At 40.0% G+C, this 18,512-nt stretch overlaps 1 protein-coding gene across 2 annotated transcripts; it reads right to left on the bottom strand.

Annotated features, from left to right (window-relative positions):
• Positions 1–729: 729 nt before the first annotated feature.
• LOC119737305 (copine-8-like) lies at positions 730–18,297 on the bottom strand. Of its 2 annotated transcripts, none has more exons than XM_038211539.1 (17): positions 18,074–18,297; positions 16,466–16,506; positions 15,715–15,761; positions 14,605–14,708; positions 14,243–14,282; positions 14,049–14,125; positions 13,476–13,536; positions 13,250–13,353; positions 12,604–12,750; positions 11,498–11,567; positions 10,762–10,924; positions 8,653–8,834; positions 7,425–7,552; positions 6,418–6,520; positions 4,161–4,218; positions 3,255–3,328; positions 730–2,037 (listed from the first exon to the last, which is right to left on the bottom strand). In XM_038211539.1, exons 1-17 carry the CDS (start codon positions 18,157–18,159, stop codon positions 1,849–1,851), a joined length of 1,674 nt encoding a protein of 557 aa, XP_038067467.1. In that variant the 5' UTR covers positions 18,160–18,297; the 3' UTR covers positions 730–1,848. The 2 variants fall into 2 exon arrangements, with proteins under 2 accessions (XP_038067467.1, XP_038067468.1); XM_038211540.1 differs by having other exon boundaries at positions 11,498–11,564.
• Positions 18,298–18,512: the final 215 nt, after the last annotated feature.

Genomic DNA, 18,512 nt, shown 5'->3' with positions numbered 1-18,512 from the left:
ATACTAAATAATGAAAGGTTTGCGGAAACACCATGTGCGAATAATTTCTCAACTAAGAGAATGGTTCTGAACAGACCCAGAGGTAAACGAGTTTACCTCTGGTTCTTTTCAGAACCATTCTCTTAGTTGAGAAATTATTCGCACATGGTGTTTCCGCAAACTTTTCATTATTTAGTATCTTCACATGCAAAGCCTCAAATCTTACTTAAAGGGAATATACATCATTTGCTTTTGCTGTAATTTTCAGAAATGGATGGAATTGGGGGGTTGGAAATATAAAGCAAATATAGATGCACTGACTTTTTGAAGGTTTTGGGTTCGAAAATGCTATAAAAACCAAGAAAAACGATCATTTTCCTGTAGTCTGGTTCCCTGACTCCATATAAGAAGAATCAGAGCAGTTTACATACATTGGGGAATTGTAAGGTCAGGGAACCAGTCTAGCTGGCTCGTACCCGTTCATAGGTTTGTAATCGATTGCAAACAAGTGCAATGGTCAATTGGGGCCGGTATTTGAAAAAAAGCCAGTTGTTTCCAACGCTGATCGGCCGATCAGCGTTGGAAATTGATACAAAAATACCACTTTTCTTGAAAATGACAGTATACCAGGTGCCATAATTTTACAGGATGCTTTAGACTGTCATTTACCAAAATCCTATTAAGGTATTTCGCAAAAACTTGGTAGTTTTGTTTTTCGATGTTTGCAAATGTTGTATATTCCCTTTAATACATATACAATGTAGTCAATGAATTTCAAAGTAAAAGTATGGACAAGAACATGTGCATGCATGTACATTTTGCACATGTAGGCACACAAATTGAGCTGAACCCGATGTGTCGCTCTCTCATACAGCACCAAATTGAAACAATCGAAGGCAACACTGATGCTCAAGTTCCAATCTACAGTCTGTGGGACACTGTGCTGGAGCTCTATCATCCCTTGATTTTCACCATTTTTTAAATGTATTGAATTCAAACCGTTCTGATATATTTTTAATAAGGCTGTATTCCAAGGCTGTTTTGAGTTCAATAGGAAGTAAAATATTTCCTCTTAAAAAAGTTACAAATAAACAAATCCACATCCAAACAGACTATATAGCAAATAAAGTCAGACAGAGATCTAGAAGACAGAACTACATTCAATCTATCACATAATTAAGTGCAGGCAAATTCTCATACATGTAGAATATATTGACATAAATTTTAATCATTTGCCATGATTAGATACACATTTAGTTTAAGAAGATAGAATAGAAAAACTATACATGTAGAATTATAGAAAATAGATGACTTCATTACAAGGCAATCATAAGCAGACATTTATTTGTTTTAATTACATTCAGTGAAAGATTTTCCTGGGTTCTAAAATGATTAGACTTAGCCCAGTCTGTCTAAAGGTTATGTTTCAAGCCACATTTGATTACTTCATCATGTTTGATCTTCATGTTACTGTACAAAATGAACTAAAAAACTATCCCTGCTTTCTCCTAACAACTTCTCTCCTACACTAATTCTAAACTATTGCTAAATTAACCTACTAGTCTGTTCACTGCCCGACCTGTTACTCCATGTACATGTTCCATCCAAAAATGGCCAAACCGGATTCATCAACACAATGTAGTGTAGTACAATGCAGTACAGGTACTGATGGGTTTATTATACTATCTATAACACGTACATTTCATGACGTTGCCAGCATGGCAGATATACAATGTGCATGTACATGGAAGCTCTTATCCATTTTTGGCATTTGCCTTTCTCATTTTTATAACACTATTTATACAAATTCAGCAAGTGATCCAGGAGTCATGTTATTACTCTGAACTTGTGAAGCAATATTGAATCTGATCACTGCACTGGGGCTGGAGCCAGTGATGTGTGCGTCGTGGGGGATTGGTTAGGGTTGATACCACGTTTCTTCATGTAGGCGATGATCTGGTCCGGTACTTCAGCCAAGACGTCCTTGGCTAGGCGGGCCTGACTGAGATGCTGATTGCCGCTCCCGACACCACCGATGTATTCCCTAAATGGTACAAACTGGAATATAAAAGATAACAAAACAACTTGAAGACACTAATGACAAGTAAGAATGGCTGATTGGCAAGTCATTTTTGAGATGAGTTGATCAAATTTTCGATTGAACAAGACAGGGCAAGATCAGTATAGCTGGTCCTGGGGGCGATTTCATGAAAACCTGTCTTATCTTGAAACTCATCTTGGGATTTAAGACAAGGCCCCTCTCTAAGATCGAACTTGGCTACAACGCGTTCTAAGATCGATTTCACTAAACCCATCTTAAACAAGATGCATCAAACCTACCAATTCGTTAGCTGTTTTATGTTTGTTTTTACCGCTTGACAAAACAGTTGTTGAAATAAAAGCGCATGGAAACGTGAACTTTCTCACCAGAGAAATTACATGTACTCTACCCAATAAATTTCACACGCAAGGTACATTGTAGTTCTACACAAGATGTGCTGAAGTCATTCTTCCTCCTCGTTTCATCACTATTTTAAAAAGTCAACTAGTTGTTGCCGTATAATCATAGTTTGTAAATAATGTTTTTACTAACCCTACCCACATATCAGAAATCTTTTCAAATTTGTTTCTATAGCGATTTCTACAGACGGACGAGTTCAGCCGCATTGCTATGGAAGTTGGGACGTGTTGACTTCGTCTTAAGTTGGGTGAAATCGATCCTAGGATGAGTTGCAAGTTAAGACGAATTAGCCTTCCAAAGACATGACTTATCATTTTGTAAAATCAGCCCCTGGACCAGTGTAAGTCACAAAGGAAAGTCGGTCAGTGAATCAATAAGGTACAGGTACAAAGAGGACACTCTGGGACCAGCACAAATACATCGTCCCTACTCAGTGTGGTTCACTGTGCATGTATCACTGAGCCATGTTGTGTCCAAATTGAATGTTTCTATTTCTAGCCAATAAGAAGACAACTGTAACCATGACTGTACCCATCAGCCAATAGGCATCTAAATGTGAAGGGCCCCCCCCTTTTCTTTTAAAAATCATGAATGTTGCCCCTCCCTCCCACTTTGGAGTCCTCTTCAATAAAAAAAAATGATGGCTACTTTATAGGTCCACTGGCAAGATTGCAGGAGCTGCTTACTAGAAATGCTGCTTACTAGAAATGCTGCTTACTAGAAATGCTGCTTACTAGAAATGCTGCTTACTAGAAACGGCGCTTACTAGAAACGCTGCTTACTAGAAATGTTGCTTACTAGAAACGGCGCTTACCTGAACGATGTCTCTTTCTGCTACTCTGCCTCGATATGCCAGCGCCTGCTTGTCTGCATCCAACTCCTCCATGGCTATGAGGGAAACAAAAGGAAATAGTTGAACAAATCCAATCAGCCATGTAATGAAGAAATTCCAGATTAGAATTATTGCCCCTGGCCCTTGCTGAATATTCAAATGAAGCACCTTTATAGTCAATTTAGCAACTCTTAACACCCATTCATAAATACCTAATACAGTTTACCCATTCCTATTGGTCGAGAGCCCGTCACGCGGATGATAAAGACATGGCTGGTTGGTCTTAAACACTTTTCCAGTGTCACATGAAATTTGGACTCCCATGAAATCCGGTGCCTTTTAACGTTTCATTGGTTGAACGTTCACATTCCTCAAATAGGCATGCGCAAAACTATACCAGTAAACCAGTATTTCATTGTCCGAAATACACACTACACCAGCCCAGCTGTGTTTTGCGCGACATCGCGCAGTACACATGACGCGCATACCAATCTCCTTATAAGGTAAGGAGTTGTAGAGGGACATTCCATATTATAGTCAGAGGGGTGTTTCATAAATCATGAAGTAAAATTGTTCAACAAAATGGTTGGCAACATCTAGTTTTTGACTTATTTTGATTTTTGGACCGAAAACATTTGGTTTTTTGACCAAAAAGGTATTTATGAATGGGAATAAATATGTGCTTGGTCGGTATTAAACACTCTGTTTAAGACCGGTGGGAGTCTGGAGTGCTGATAATTACCCATCCAGACTACAACCAGTCTTAAACAGAGTTTTTAATAACTCCCAAACACACATTTATTCCCTTTTTTGAAAGGTATGTAATTCCAATCCTACACAAAAGAGACCCCTTCTACTTATTTTGCTTTACATTTTAACTTAACTCACCATCAAATTCTGCAGGACCAACACCAATGATGATGATAGACATAGGAAGAGAACTGGCCTGATGGCGGAAGAAAATAAAAATATAAAGTCAAATTGCATGAATTCTTAAGCCAGGGATAGTAATTAAAGCATGACTTGTCCATTTTGCAGTAACTGAGAGAATTATCAAATAAATACAATGGCAAACTGATAAAATACTTTTTTAGCAATATTTAGTTGAACCAAAAAAATCATCTGGAATATTGTACCAATGTGTTTTTCGACTGAGCTATCTATCATACCAGGGTTCGACCTAAGCGGTGGTCCGCTGGCCAAATGCCAGTTGAATTGCCGGCGGACCAGCTGAAACACCTTGCCAAGTGGTCCGGCTGGCCAGCCGAAAAAATCTGCGTCAAAAAAATGCTTGTTGTATTTATTTGGTTTCTTACTTACATTCGCTATTTTTTTCAAAAGAAACCTCCGTTATTTTTACAAATTCGCTTCGCGATATGACTACTTCGCAACTCGATGTCACGGTGACTATAATCATGTACGTAAACCCAGCCCAATGCGGCGATGACTGGTTCCCGCCGCGCCAATTTAGAAGACATGATGAAAATGCGGTAACTAGTCTGTGCACGGCTATGCGATCGATAGCGCTAGCATGGCTATGCATTGTGCAGGCACGTGCTCTGTCAACTGGTCGGATTCGACATCGTAAAAATGCCAAGAAAACACCGATGGAGAAAGAACATTTTTGCAAGTTAATTTACAGAATTGATCTAGCTTGTCTGTGTATGTATTTTCTGTGTTCAAGAGTTCATTTTGAGATCGCACTACTCATATTTGGAGTGATACATGCCGTGTGTTTCCCGAAATTTTTGACCGTAAAAACGGGTCTGTCGGCCCATGGTGGGCCGCTCGCCACACACGCACGCATCACACACCTCGGAGTTTTGGCCAGCTCCCCGCCGCGGCCGCGGCGTCTTGACTAGCGTTGTGCATATGGTGCGAACGACCTGAATTTTCTATTATTTTTTGAAATTATCGAACGTAAATATATTGACAATAATTAAAGGTAGGTTTTATTCACTTTTTGTTGCCATTTCGTGTATAGATTTCGTAGTGCAATGAAAATAGTTCAGGCTAAAACTTCGCATAATAATTGAAAACCCCATTCAATCTGCATAAAAAAATTGGCAAAAAAAAGAAGAATTTCCGACCGACCCTATTTTTGAAAGGCATGTAATCGGAAGCAGATCTATATTTTTTTTTGGCCTAATTAAGGTACGTTTTATTCACTTTTTGTGGCCACCAGCGTAGTGCAATGAAAATAAATCAGGCTAAAACTTCGCATACTGAGGCCTAATTGAATACCCCATTCAAGCTGCGTAAAAAACATTGGCCAAAAACCCCCCAAAAATCCGACCGACCGACCCTATTTTTAAAAGGCATGTAATCTGAGGCAGAACTATATATATTTTTTTGCGGCCTCAGATCATGGAGGAAGAAAATAGATCTCTACTGCTCAGGTGACATGATGACATGGGTGTTGATGACAATAGTCTTGTTATGACTTGTGTGAAACTGATTAACTGGTGGGTACACGCTGTATAAGACGGACTAGTCAAAAACCTGGCGGACCAGTCAAAATTCTAGCCAACTGGTCCGGCTGGCCAGTCAAAAAAAAAGTTAAGGGCAACCCCTGCATACCATTGGAATATTTGACAAATTGAGAGATGGCCAACAAAGGACTGACTAGCAGTGTGACAGTCAAGTTTATGATAAGTCCCGTCATTAACAATAACGGGGGATGTTACAATAGAAGACATCAAAGGAATGCCTTTGTTACAATTCATGTGAAAAGCTTGAGGCTTGACTTGGGACTGGATCACTTGTGATTGTCTTGAGATGGACTTGTAAGGGCTTGTGAGAACTTGAGATGGACTCAACTATAACATGACTAAATAGCTCAGTTGACCAAGTACCAGTATGCACAATGTGACTTGCAACAACTTGTGATGCCTTGTAATTGACTTGTGGTGCCTTATAATTGACCTGTGATGCCTTGTGATTGACTTGTGATGCCTTGTGATTGTTTGGTGATGTGTTGTGATTGACTTGTGATTGACTTGTGATGCCTTGTGATTGACTTATGATGCCTTGTGATTGACTTATGATGCCTTGTAATTTTCTTGTGATTGACTTATGATGCCTTGTGATTGTCTTGTGATTCACTTGTGATGCCTTGTGATTAACAACTTAACCAGTGACTTACACTGATGATTGCATCCTTAGTCATCTCCATGTCTGAGATGACACCATCTGTGATCACAAGCAGGATGAAATAGTTGGAACCATCCATGTAGGCTTGCGCAAACCTGCACGGTGAGACAAAGAAAACTGGCAATGAGCAAACTAGGGCTTCCTCAGAGGGTGAAACTCAGGACAAACAATTGCTAGGACAGAACTGAACTAAAACAAATACTGAGCTACCACATAGACTTGAAATATGCTTCAAAAATGAAATATAGATGAGCACATCAGTTATTGTTTGGACCGATACTGGTTTATCAGATAACGTTTGCTCTCCGACCATAATTTCAGCTTCTGAGAGCTGTCAAATAATGATTCTTAAAATTGTTTTGCTGACAACGTCAAAATCAAATTGCAACGTATGAAACCGTTTCTGATTATATGGAAATATATCTAATTATTTTTGAAAATAGGACATAAGTTTAGCCGGAGTTCCATCAAAGGGCTTAAGAAATCGCCCGAAGCCGATGATGAAACCAAGAATTGGGAAATGTGTTTTATAGTCTGGTTCCAGTATAGTAGTTTGTGCCCTGCATAATAAAACCACAAGGTGGGAGTCTGTGATACAGCGTATATTTGTACGCGATAAGCGGCCACACCTTGACAGTAACGCAAAGTACACAAACGTAAAAATCTCTGTATCGTAATTGAACCACAAATATTATATATTTGAACAGTTTTGGGACTCTTGGGTTATAAGCCATCAACTTGAATCGAGTCCAATCTTCTGATGAGGGACTCGAGTCGAGTTGAGTCATTTGCTCGCAGTGACTCGAGTCAGTTACTTGTTGGGACTTTAGTCGAGTCGAGTCTCCAAAAGTTGTGACTCGGGTCAGACTGAGTCGAGTCACTGATTCAAGTCACTACAACTCTGATTACGATGCAAATGGGTTAAGAGCACATATCAATAACTTTGATATTGTATGCTGAACTGCACAGATTTGGGGTACTTGTTTGGGCTTAACGTACTTTGCAACATGGTTGATGATTGGGGCAAAGTTTGTTGGTCCATAGAGCTGTACACTTCTGATGCAGTTCTGATAGGCCTGCATGATGCCAGGTATACCCATGCAGAATGGGGTCTGGGGGTTGAAATTCTGCAAGAAAACATGACATGAACACCTGATAAAAACAAGACCAAATATCACCATGTGTCATATGGGGAGGTGACCAGCCCCTATAGACTGATCCATAGCCCCGCCCACTGAGACAACATGTGTGTGTCTTCAATGCCAATGCAATGCCACTGCATGTGCTCCAGATGTGCGCACGCACTCTCCAGCCAGACGGAATAGTGGGGTGATAGCATTGTGTTCCCATTATCCCTTTTTCTAAAGATTCTCTTCTGGGGTGATGTTTTTCTATTGTGAAAATAGTGGGGTGATGTGTCCTGAAAGGAACATCACCCCACAAGGGGGGTATGGTCAGAACGCATGCACACATGTCCAACTTTTCTGCACATATGTTGGACATTAATTACAGCTGTGATTGGTCAAAGCGTGATTGGGCAGGGCTTAGTGCAGCTGTGTATTAGAGGAAAACAAGACAAGGCAAGCCTAGTAAAGCTGGTTACAGAACGTCAAAGTGCACACAATTCTATTCCATTGATACAGAATAGCTTTTCATTAGAAGTCGTTTCATGCATCTGGTGATGTCTATGGGCTCCCGCTCCGTGCACAAGTACCCCTTCAACGGCCAGAGAAGGAGAGTTGGGGGGTGACCTAGACTGGTTCCCGGTCCATCCACTGCGTATTTCGAATGATCCAAAACTATTTGGGGTGGGGATTAGTCTGGGAGACCATCGCAAGTTACACTCGAAGGTATACACGCGCCAACGACGCCTGACGCTCACGCGCGGACACTGTGGCTAATAGCTATGGCACCTTCAGGAAGTCATGCGTACTTTACGCACGAAGCAGTACATTACAGTACACACACGCTATGTGTCCCTTCCACGGAGCTCTCAAAAGTGGTAAAAACGCGCCCTCTTTGTTGACGCACGGAGCCCATACAATGGGCTGAATTTAGCCAACTAACTCGCATTGTGGGGTAATCCTAATGGATAGCACTGCCCGACTAACGAGTGACAGTCAGTCAGCAGTGATGAGTCGGGGAGTCAGTCAGTCATTCAATGACATAGGTACAAAGACGGCGCTAGGCTGGCCCTCTGGGAACAGCAAGAAAACAGAGCACATACCACAGAAAACTCATGTGACACTGAGCCATCAGGTGGGATCTTAGCTCCAAAGCCCAGCACCGGGAATAACTTGTCACTATCATAGTCCTGTATGACTTCACCTACTGACGTGATGGCCAACTCGTAATGGTTGGGCTGGTATGGGTTGATATAATGCAGGGAATTGCTGTGGGTTGGATTACCTTGAAGGAAAAGAAATAATGTCACGATCAATCAAATCCTTCACTGATTTATCAATAAATCAATTAATCAATAATACATTTATTGGAGGAAGGTTTACTTCTCAGTCAAAAACTGATCTTTAAGTTATCTTTCGATAACCACCAAAACAAGCAACAAATCAACAAGATAATTATTTTACAGATTTCAAACAACTATTTATTCCATTGAAGACTGAAATGAAAACAACAAAATTTAGGCCTAATTAGTATTTTTTTAGCAGGATAGTAAAAATTAAAAAAAAATAAAAATATTTTTGGAGGTATTTCTGACCAATTGTTTAGAAAAACTGTGGATTTATGAAACAAGAGGGAAACAACCAAGGGCTAAAGAACCCTCAACCACAAGAAAGTTAAACGTGAAGCAGTCAATCCCTCACATCCTTTTCAGACTGGCATTCTTGAGTTGTATCATGATATCAGGAGCAAGACACATCAATGCAAACAGATTTTGGTTTCAAACAAGGGAATTTTAGGGGCCATTCAGAATAATCTACATGTACAATCATTTTATAATGGCAACAAGGCTATAACCAATGGCAATTTCGGTCCACAAAAAAACAACTAGCCGCCGGATCTACAACACTTTTGTACACAGCAAAAGCTAATAATATCGAAGCCGAAATCACCATATGATCGTTTAGTTTGTACAACATGTCTACTCTCCAAAGTCCAAAAGAGACTGCCTCTTCCAGGTCTCAGTAACCAATGGAACAATTTCAGAAAAGAATCGCCTGCTATTCAGGAGAATTGTTTCCTTATAGAAACTGAAAAACAGTTTACAAATTTTTGTGTGCTTGGCAATTTCCTCTTCTGTTTCAACTACAGAGTGGTTAAAAAAAAAGGACACCCACTTTTGACAGCAATTTTCACCAACTTAATGAAATTATTTTAAATATTTTTTCACATAGTAGTAAAGTATAGGCCTTTAACCATGCATGGTGAAAAAAGCTTAGTAAAAGTCGCAAAAATAGAGATATTATGCTAATTTGAATACAGGTCACCAAAAATCAGTCCTGTCCACGGGTTATTCTTTGTAAATTGGACGTTTTCGTAGTTCATAAAAATTAAAAACCTTCCCACCAAAATATATTTTGCCCTGGTTACTTTTATTGAAGCTGTCCACTTATTCATGTCAGTGTTAAGATCATCTACTCAATGAGCTGTGCGTTAAGTTCATTGTTGCATAACATAACATAACATAACAATCAAATGTCATGCTCCTTTAAATAAAGCTCCGATAGCTGAGCTCAGTCAAGCGAATGTATACCTCCGTGGACAAACAGGTTTCGCACATGAAATGTTCAAATCAACATAGCTCAACGACAAAATGTACAAATGCAACGATTTTTTTCGTCACATTTGCTTAAAGGTCAGTACTTTAATAGCCACTAATCGACAGTTAAAAATAACTTTTAAAAATAGGTGAAAATTGCTGTCAAATGTGGGTGTCCTTTTTTTTTAACCACCCTGTACAAAGTTGCATGCTGGAAGCCTGGAAAAGCCATTGAAAACTCCTGAGCTGGGAGAACATTGACCTAAAATATCTGCTTCATTTGAAGCATTACTTTGTTCTTCAGTGTATAGGATATATTGAATAGTTATTCAACATTTAAAAATAGAAATTTGGGGTTGGGTGGGTCAAAACAATTATAAAAAAAAAACCATTGGTTAAGCTGAATGGCCCCTTATGTAGTAGCTTCCATCCATGAGACTCTGGTGCTGTTCTGAACTGCAACAGTCAATCAGTGGATGTGATCGTTTCTAACTTTTTCAAACCTCACAGTTTTCATGTACTTAATTCAAATCTTCTGGTTCAAAGCGACACTGGCACACCAGTCTGCAACGGATTGAAGTTGAGCAGTTGAGAAAAGGTTGACTATAGTCTTACCATTGGAAGCAGTGAAGTCTATCGCTACAGTGAAGTTGATCTGCATTCCTCCTTTGATGTAGTCTAGGAAGCTAGGTTGTTCTTCTACAACACAGTTGGTTAGCTCGATGGTGCCTGAATGTTTGTAGCCTTTCTTCTTGGCTTTCTTCTTAGGGTTTATCAACTGAGGGGAAAATCAATGCATTCTGGAATATTTATAACTGAATATTATAGACAGAAATGAGAATGAAAACAAGCTCCCTTGTCTTTAGATAGCAAAATAGATAAAATTGGATTAAAACAAAGTTTATCTGTCCATCATTATCGTCGCTCATTATCTGCCAACATTCAACTGAATCAATGGCACAGTCTCAAGTCCTCTGTGAAGTCACATAGTACAGTGGCTGGACTTTGATGTAGGGTTGAGGCGGTATGGAGGAACACAAAACGAGGCTTGCCTAGCTAGCTGAACCAAAATGTCTGTTGAGGACAATATTTGTACTCAGTCAAATACTCAGTCAGTGACTCAGTCAGTCAGTCAGTGACTCAGTCAAACGACATTAGGCTGGCCGTTCAGGTCCAGAGAAAACTCAAGTAGGGATATCAATTGATAGGGATAGATAAATACATGGGTTTAGAAAGAATCTCCCACCGATGTAATAGCCTGCCTCCTCCACCTAAACTGCTCTTGGCTGATCTTTGCTAAAAACATGATCATCTTGTCAACTTCCTTGAATCTGATATACACTGGTATTACCTCAAAGCTCTGTTTTCCAGTTGAAAGTTGCCTCATGTTTGTGGTGAATATGCCGATAAGATCATGGCTACTGGAACAAAGAAGGCACGGGTAAATGAAATGTAAAACAAACAGCGCTTGCTGCCCGGGTTATATCTTCATGCAGACGTCTCATATTTAACATTTGTCAAGGTTGTCAAGGTTCCACGAATAATAGTAAAGTTCAGTTTACCCAACACCTCAGCCTGATGTAAAGGTCCATCTTTACAACACGCATTTCAATTGGTAGCTGGTGACATCAACTGTCAACTTTCCACCAATTAGAGTGAAGTTCAGTGAAACCAACACCATAACCTGATGTAAAGCTCCAGCTGATTGGTTAAGGAGAATTCTTCAGGCTCAAGACACAGGAAGATGTTTGCACAACTACAAATCATAAAATTAATTGACAGCTTTTAAAAGGAAAAGGCTGACGGATTACAATCTACATGAAGACATTTAAGGGGTTATTCAAATTATCAGCTGTCTCTGGATTTGGCTTGAAGAGATTTTAGGCCCCTGAACTTGGGGGACTCGGGCTAAATATGGGTCCATGTTCTGCTGAAGGAACTAGAAAATGAGGATTTACACAATGTTTTTGAAGTTTTTAAAAAAAAATTTACGGTATTTTTATGGGGTGTCAAAATGACTCTGAAAACAGTAATGAGCCAAAACCGGAGACAATGCCAAGGTTTGAAAATCTCCTTTGTGAAAAATAAAAGGGCAAGCAAGCAAACAAAAGAAATTATTTATGCAACAAAGAGAACACACATGTGCACAAAAGGCTCATTCTGTGGCAAGTCACCTTAATCATGTTAATTCTTACAAAAGCAAAAGCACTCACATGACACAAAAGAGGACGGTTTTTTTGACCCTGTATATGTAGCTATGCCTTTAGTCTTCAATATGGTTTGGTTTTCCTTTCCTTCAAAGTTGCCACAGAATAGAACACATTTTGTTGGAAATTAGTCACACCAACTATACTGGCCATACCAATCATACATGCAGACCATGAACGTTTCCTGCACTGAGTATTCCATACTTTCAAACCAATAGAAACTGAAGATTTGATTTCCAATTCTCTTTACCCTCCATCGCTGTCCCAGTCAAAGCATTCCACTTTGATGGTGCGATCGTGGTCTCCGTTACACAGCGCCCTCACAAGAATCGGAAACGGCCGCCATGTTGGATTCAACGTGTTCTTGATGACCTCGGTCTTGTGGCATATTGTGTACCTTTAAATAAAAAATCCAACAACGCTTATGTGAAGGTTTCATTTTTTGTATCTGTGGGATATGATTTAAACAATTTCTCCACTGTAGAAAAATGTCACCAAATAAAGCAGCAAAATATATGGTTCCATGGCAAAATCAGCGGCCAATTTCACAGATACACCAAGCACGGAAGACTAGGCCATCCCTCGACAGACGGCAACTTCAAAGTTACAGACCCGTCTCAAACTTACAGTTCAAGATGTTTTTCTCAGAGCTATTGACTTCTACTTACTTCTACTTCTTAGGTTTGGTGCCAAGGGTCACACGATTGGATATGACTCATATTGTTGATATAGCGCCTTCTACCAATGCAGCATTTGACTGCAATTGCCAAGGATCAAAGCTGGATGAATGAAATGCAACTTTAGTCTTGAACATAGACTAGGCCAAGAGGTGCCTAGGTTAGTGAAACAAATTTTCCTGATTCAGTAGTTTTCCAGAAAAGCTGGCTCCAACTTACGAGTTGTCTTCATTGCACCGATAGAAGATCATGAAGGGATCCGACTTGCCCAGAAAGTCTTTCTTGTCCAACTTGTGACCACGGAAGCTTAACGTTGCACGTGTCTAGATGGACAAATATAAATGTATCGTAGAAAATTGACAATTACATCTGGAATACATTGAGCTGACGAAGACAAATCAAATCTTTCAGAGGTAAAGAACAAGTCAAACAACTGTCATCTTACCTTGCAATCGCTGACTTCCTCAGCTGAGATGATGATTTTACCAGCTTTCTTGCCGGCCCCACTGAAAACAAAAGTGGCAGAATAAATTCGCAGTTATAAGCAGATAACCCAATCAGCAGGTACAGGGAGTAATAGGCAGGGTAGTTGGGTGGTTTTGGATGGTACAGGCAGGGTAGATCATTTTGGTGGTACAGGGAGTAACAGGCAGGGTAGTTGGGTGGTTTTTGGGTGGTACAGGGAGTAACAGGCAGGGTAGTTGGGTGCTTTTGGGTGGTAGAGGGAGTAACATGCAGGGTACGTAGTTTGGTGGTTTTGGGTGGTACAGGGAGTAACAGGATAGTTGGGTGTTTTTGGGTGGTAGAGGGAGTAACATGCAGGGTATGTACGTAGTTTGGTGGTTTTGGGTGGTACAGGGAGTAACAGGCATGGTAGTTGGGGTAAGACTAATGGGTAAAGCTCAATTCCAACTGTGATCACGTGCCACAGGGTATTTTTAAGGGTCAACATAGAAAACAGCTCAGTTAACTTGAACTGTTTTCAAAGAACCACACTGCCAATTTGTTCTATACTCACTCTAAGGGTTTCTCCAGTCGATTATTAGAAGAACCTAAGACTTCACCGAGTGTCGTTTCTATCTTCCCAAGAAAGTCCTGAATTAAAACCGCATCCAAAACAAATATTAATCAAAAATCATTTGTTATCCAAATATGTCAAGCACAACAGAAACATGTTCTAATCTCAAACAAAATCAGATGTAGCAAACTTACGTGAGCTGTGAGTTTCTGCTTCGGGGAGTCAACATCGAATCTGGAAAGTTTGCAAATTCGGAAGAGAAAGCAGAAGTTACTCACATAATTTAACCAATCACGTAACAAGAGATAATACTGTTTCCTTGGGAGAGTGAGGCAAGTGGGGTGAGGTGGCTAGCCCAAGGACACAACATATGGCCAGCAGCAGGATTCGAACCCAGACCCTCTAATCATTAGTCACAACTCTAACCACTAGACTATCCTCCCCTATACACCCAACTTCCCCACCCCGATCAAATACAGTACTAATCATTCATATCAATCTCTTTGAAACTTCTGTTTTCTCTTATCTAGTCCTCTCACGTTGTGACCAGACTCACATTTCAAATTTCAGCCTCTGGCACTCTTCAAAGAAGTAAGTCAAGTTGAATTTCTTCACAAAGTCTGGATTCAGAGTGTTCTTGATATGTTCCGTCCTCTCATACTGTGGCAACAACAGAAAAAGTGTAAAAGGTTACAGAAAATTATCCAAACTCAATATATTTCCTCCATTATCATTCTGAAACTGAGTACATTTTAATTTAGCTAAGCAAAGCCCTACTCAAGCCATCTTAACCTAATGAACACCAATAATAGTGTTGTTGAAATCTTTTGGAATCACAGAATGAGAGAAAGTTGTGTTCGGCAGGATGCCTCACAGTAGAAAATCATGTTTACAGGACCGTAGCCAGAAGGGGGGGGTGTCAAACAAAACACCCCCCCCCTTAAATCAGCAGTAGGTCAACTTTTTCCCCAAATTGATATTGAAGTTTTACTCAAAATATATGTGCGCGCTATCTTTGGAAAAAAAATGAATTCTCTGGATACGCAGGGATAGTTCTATGTGGCGTGCGGCCTGGTGTAGTCTCCACACGATCTGTCCGAAAGATCAGGAAGGTGACGTAGTGATAGTGCTGTAAAGGTCCACTTTTCCTGATTATTATTTTTTTTCATCATATTTTCTTTCCAGCCCTTTAAGTTTGCCAAGTGTGGCTTTTATAGCCTTGCTTAATAGGGTAATTTTCAATAACAAATTTTAAAAGGTAAACTTTAGGGTCCCTCCCCCCCCCCCCCTTTTCTCCGGGGCCGTATCATAAGTCCGACGCCTCATAGGTCCGACGCCTCATAAGTCCGAAATTTCAGACTAATGAGGCATCGGACTTATGAGGCATAACATTTATTTATTCTGCCTCAAAGGTTCAAAGCCTCATAAGTCCGACAACGGAAAAACCAGGCGTTTAATTTGTCGGACTTACGAGGCGTCGGACCTATGAGGCGTCGGACCTATGAGGCGTCGGACTTATGGGCCTTTATTTGGTTAGGGGATACGATTTTGTCGGACTTATGAGCGGACCCCTTTCCTCCAGGCCAGCTACGGGACTGTTTGGGGTGTTTGTTTGTTTGTTTGTTTGTTTTTAATAAATTATAAGAACAAAATGCATGTTGCCTACCTCTGCAAATTCCTTCGATCCAAGCTGAGTTGTATACAATACACACACTGCAAAAATAAAGCACACAATATACTACAGTGTAATAAGGTTGAGATATGTGATGTCGTCATTTTCTTTAATGGCTAATCACATGTACATGTACTTCTTCTTAGCCAATTACAGCTTGCTACAAAGGAATGGACATGTACAATCTGGGTCCATATTAGGCCGAATAAAAAAAAAACATGTTTCTCGTTCGGGTTTTTGAAAAAAAGGAGGAGGAGGGGCTTTTTATTTTTTATTTTTATTTTTTCAAGATGGCCGCCATTTTAAAATTTCCTGCAACCGTTTGTGTTTCCACTGTTTAAAGACACTTTTAAAATCATAAATGAAAGACAAGTTCGACAAGAGAACTGAACATATTTACAGCGTCATTTAGAGTTGTATTGGTCTACAGTAAATAGTTCTAGATGCATTTGCTTTAACCGCCAAAAGTCGTGATTCATTTCAGTGTTTTTTTACTGCATTTTTCAAAAAATTACAAATAATAAAAAAATCCAGGCGGCCTCCAAAAAGGGAGTGGGAGGGGATGAGAAACATGTTTTATTTTTTTGACTTTGCCTTAGTTAATACACAACAAGCCAAATTGAACGACTTTCACTTTTACTTTGGAAAATGAAACTTTTGATGCATATTAAGAGGAAAAACATGCATGCACTGTACCAGACTGGGACCTTAAGTGCTGAAAAACATCGAGATGCACTTTACTTACTTGGATCAGACTTGGACATAACATCTTTGTCCTTCAGATCCCTGTATTAAAGAAATCAGAAAAATGCCAACAATGACAGAATGTTTTAAAATAAACATGTTTATATGAATGGCCAAAACAAATATAGTACTATATGCACTAGCACTCAAAATGAAGTTGCATGATCATGTGAAAGCTGAGGAAAAGGGCAGCGTGTTGTGTCGTGACATCAGTTTGATCGTTGTGTACAAAGTCTATGTGGCAATTGAGAAAACTGGTGAACAAATTGGAAATGTTTCCAATTCACGGTTTGGAAAAAATATTGTAACATGACGCCACATCCGCGACTGTGTACAAAGTCTATGGAGAGTCAAGACAATTGTTTACATGTTTTAAGTTAAGTACATTGTATTTCCAAACAAAATTGGAAATGTTTCTCAGTCCCAGATTCATGTCTTATCATCACTTTTGCAATGAATGACTCTCATCATGTTCATTGAGATGATATACATGTATGAAGAAAAAAGTGGCGTCAGGTTGCAACATTTTTTTCCTAGCTTGAGTATAAACTTCAGCTCTAAGGCGATAGGCGTTAGAGCATGTAGAGCTGGAGTTACTCAAGCTATTTTTTTTCCCATGGTTTAATATTCGACATAAGACTGTCACTGAGCCTGTTGAGGTTATTTATCATGAAAAGGCCATCTGGATATTTCACTGTCCCCTTTTCAAAAAGTTAAAAGGCCTAATAAAACGGTTGAGCGTCCAGTTGTTCCTTTTGTTTTACATGAAAATGTAATAAACTTTTGTTGATCCCTCAAAGTTCAAAATCAAATCAACTCAGTCAGATCATGTCCTTTCTCTATGGTCAGATGGAATGACTTCCAATAATATATGCCAGGCTAACCCTAACTCCCTAGGGGGTGTGCAAATTCGTATTGAAATTGGAGGATTCAGGACTGTTAGGGACTATCTGACGCATCTTCAAATACCAAAGTACATGTAATATAGGGGGAAATGAGTGATGTCCATGTGTATGGAATTCTGGTAATCCTTACTTTTAGGACCCCATTCCTATATAGGAAGGGAAAGACTCACCAAAACAGTTGACTAAATGACACTCAAAACTGACATTCTGATATTTCTTGACACATCTGAACAATTGGCAATGACACCTTGAATATCAGTAGGTTTAATGCCAAAAATGGTTTAATTTTGTGGAAAGAGTAGCGCTTTCACTCGTGTTGTGAGAACTACAACATGCACATCTGACTTAGGCCTACTCCTAGAACTAGTACTATGAAGCTCCGCGTGATTTCATAGTTCTAGGAGTACGTCTGACTGCAAAAAAAGGTAGGAAAGTCACATTTTCTTTGAAAGTGCTTTCAAAATTACAACTAACATGAGTTTATATGAAGAAAAAAGACTGCATTAGCCTGCAAAAGTCATTTTGTTACTGGACAGTCATCTTTGGTAAAAGTTAGTTTTAAACAGAACTCGTATAGTCGTAAAAAAGAGAGGTGTCCTTACGATAAGGATTACCGGAATTCTGTCCGCCTAGTACTAGCCCCACTAGTGTGGCCGTTCAGCGCAGCATACCGACGGCCACACTAGTGGGGCCTATCCGCCTACCTGCAGGACACAGTGATTTCCACTCTGGTCGCTGGAACACTCCCCGTGCCAGGCTGGAAAGACATCGCTGCTGAATTCATGGCCATCGTCTGCTAAAAACGGCTTAACTAGTCAACAATCTGGAACTGGAACTGCAAAACCTTTATGCGTCAAATATTGTAGAGATATGACTAAGTTTTTCCGTAATGAAAAACAATAAGCCTAGGCCTTATATTGCATTGCACGTACGCAAAAAGGGCTTGGTCTGCAAAAGTTGCCATACAAATCAAGTGCGCCCTCAACTGTCCAAAGTGCGTTTTGTTCAGTGCAGATTTGTGGATTTCGCTCGTACCCCCGCCCTGCAAACAGGGGGGGGGGGGGGGGGGGGGGGGGGGGGGGGGGGGGGGGGATTTTCTGGATAAGTTCAGGGCCGCGTCTTCAACAAAATTAATACAAAACA

Source organism: Patiria miniata, unplaced genomic scaffold (genome assembly GCF_015706575.1).
Source record: "Patiria miniata isolate m_02_andy unplaced genomic scaffold, ASM1570657v1 HiC_scaffold_3, whole genome shotgun sequence".
Lineage (NCBI taxonomy): Eukaryota > Metazoa > Echinodermata > Asteroidea > Valvatida > Asterinidae > Patiria > Patiria miniata.
The sequence above is the reverse complement of the archived record's forward strand: the minus strand, read 5'-3'. Positions and strand labels throughout refer to the sequence as shown.

What these genes read in the sequence shown, in the direction of transcription:
- LOC119737305 (XM_038211539.1), bottom strand. Translation starts at nt 18,159, where the DNA reads ATGGCCATGAATTCAGCAGCGATGTCTTTCCAGCCTGGCACGGGGAGT. An exon ending in TATGTCCAAGTCTGATCCAA is followed by an intron (nt 15,762 to 16,465) that starts GTAAGTAAAGTG and finishes TTATTTTTGCAG; the next exon opens with TGTGTGTATTGTATACAACT. An exon ending in GATCGAAGGAATTTGCAGAG is followed by an intron (nt 14,709 to 15,714) that starts GTAGGCAACATG and finishes TTGTTGCCACAG; the next exon opens with TATGAGAGGACGGAACATAT.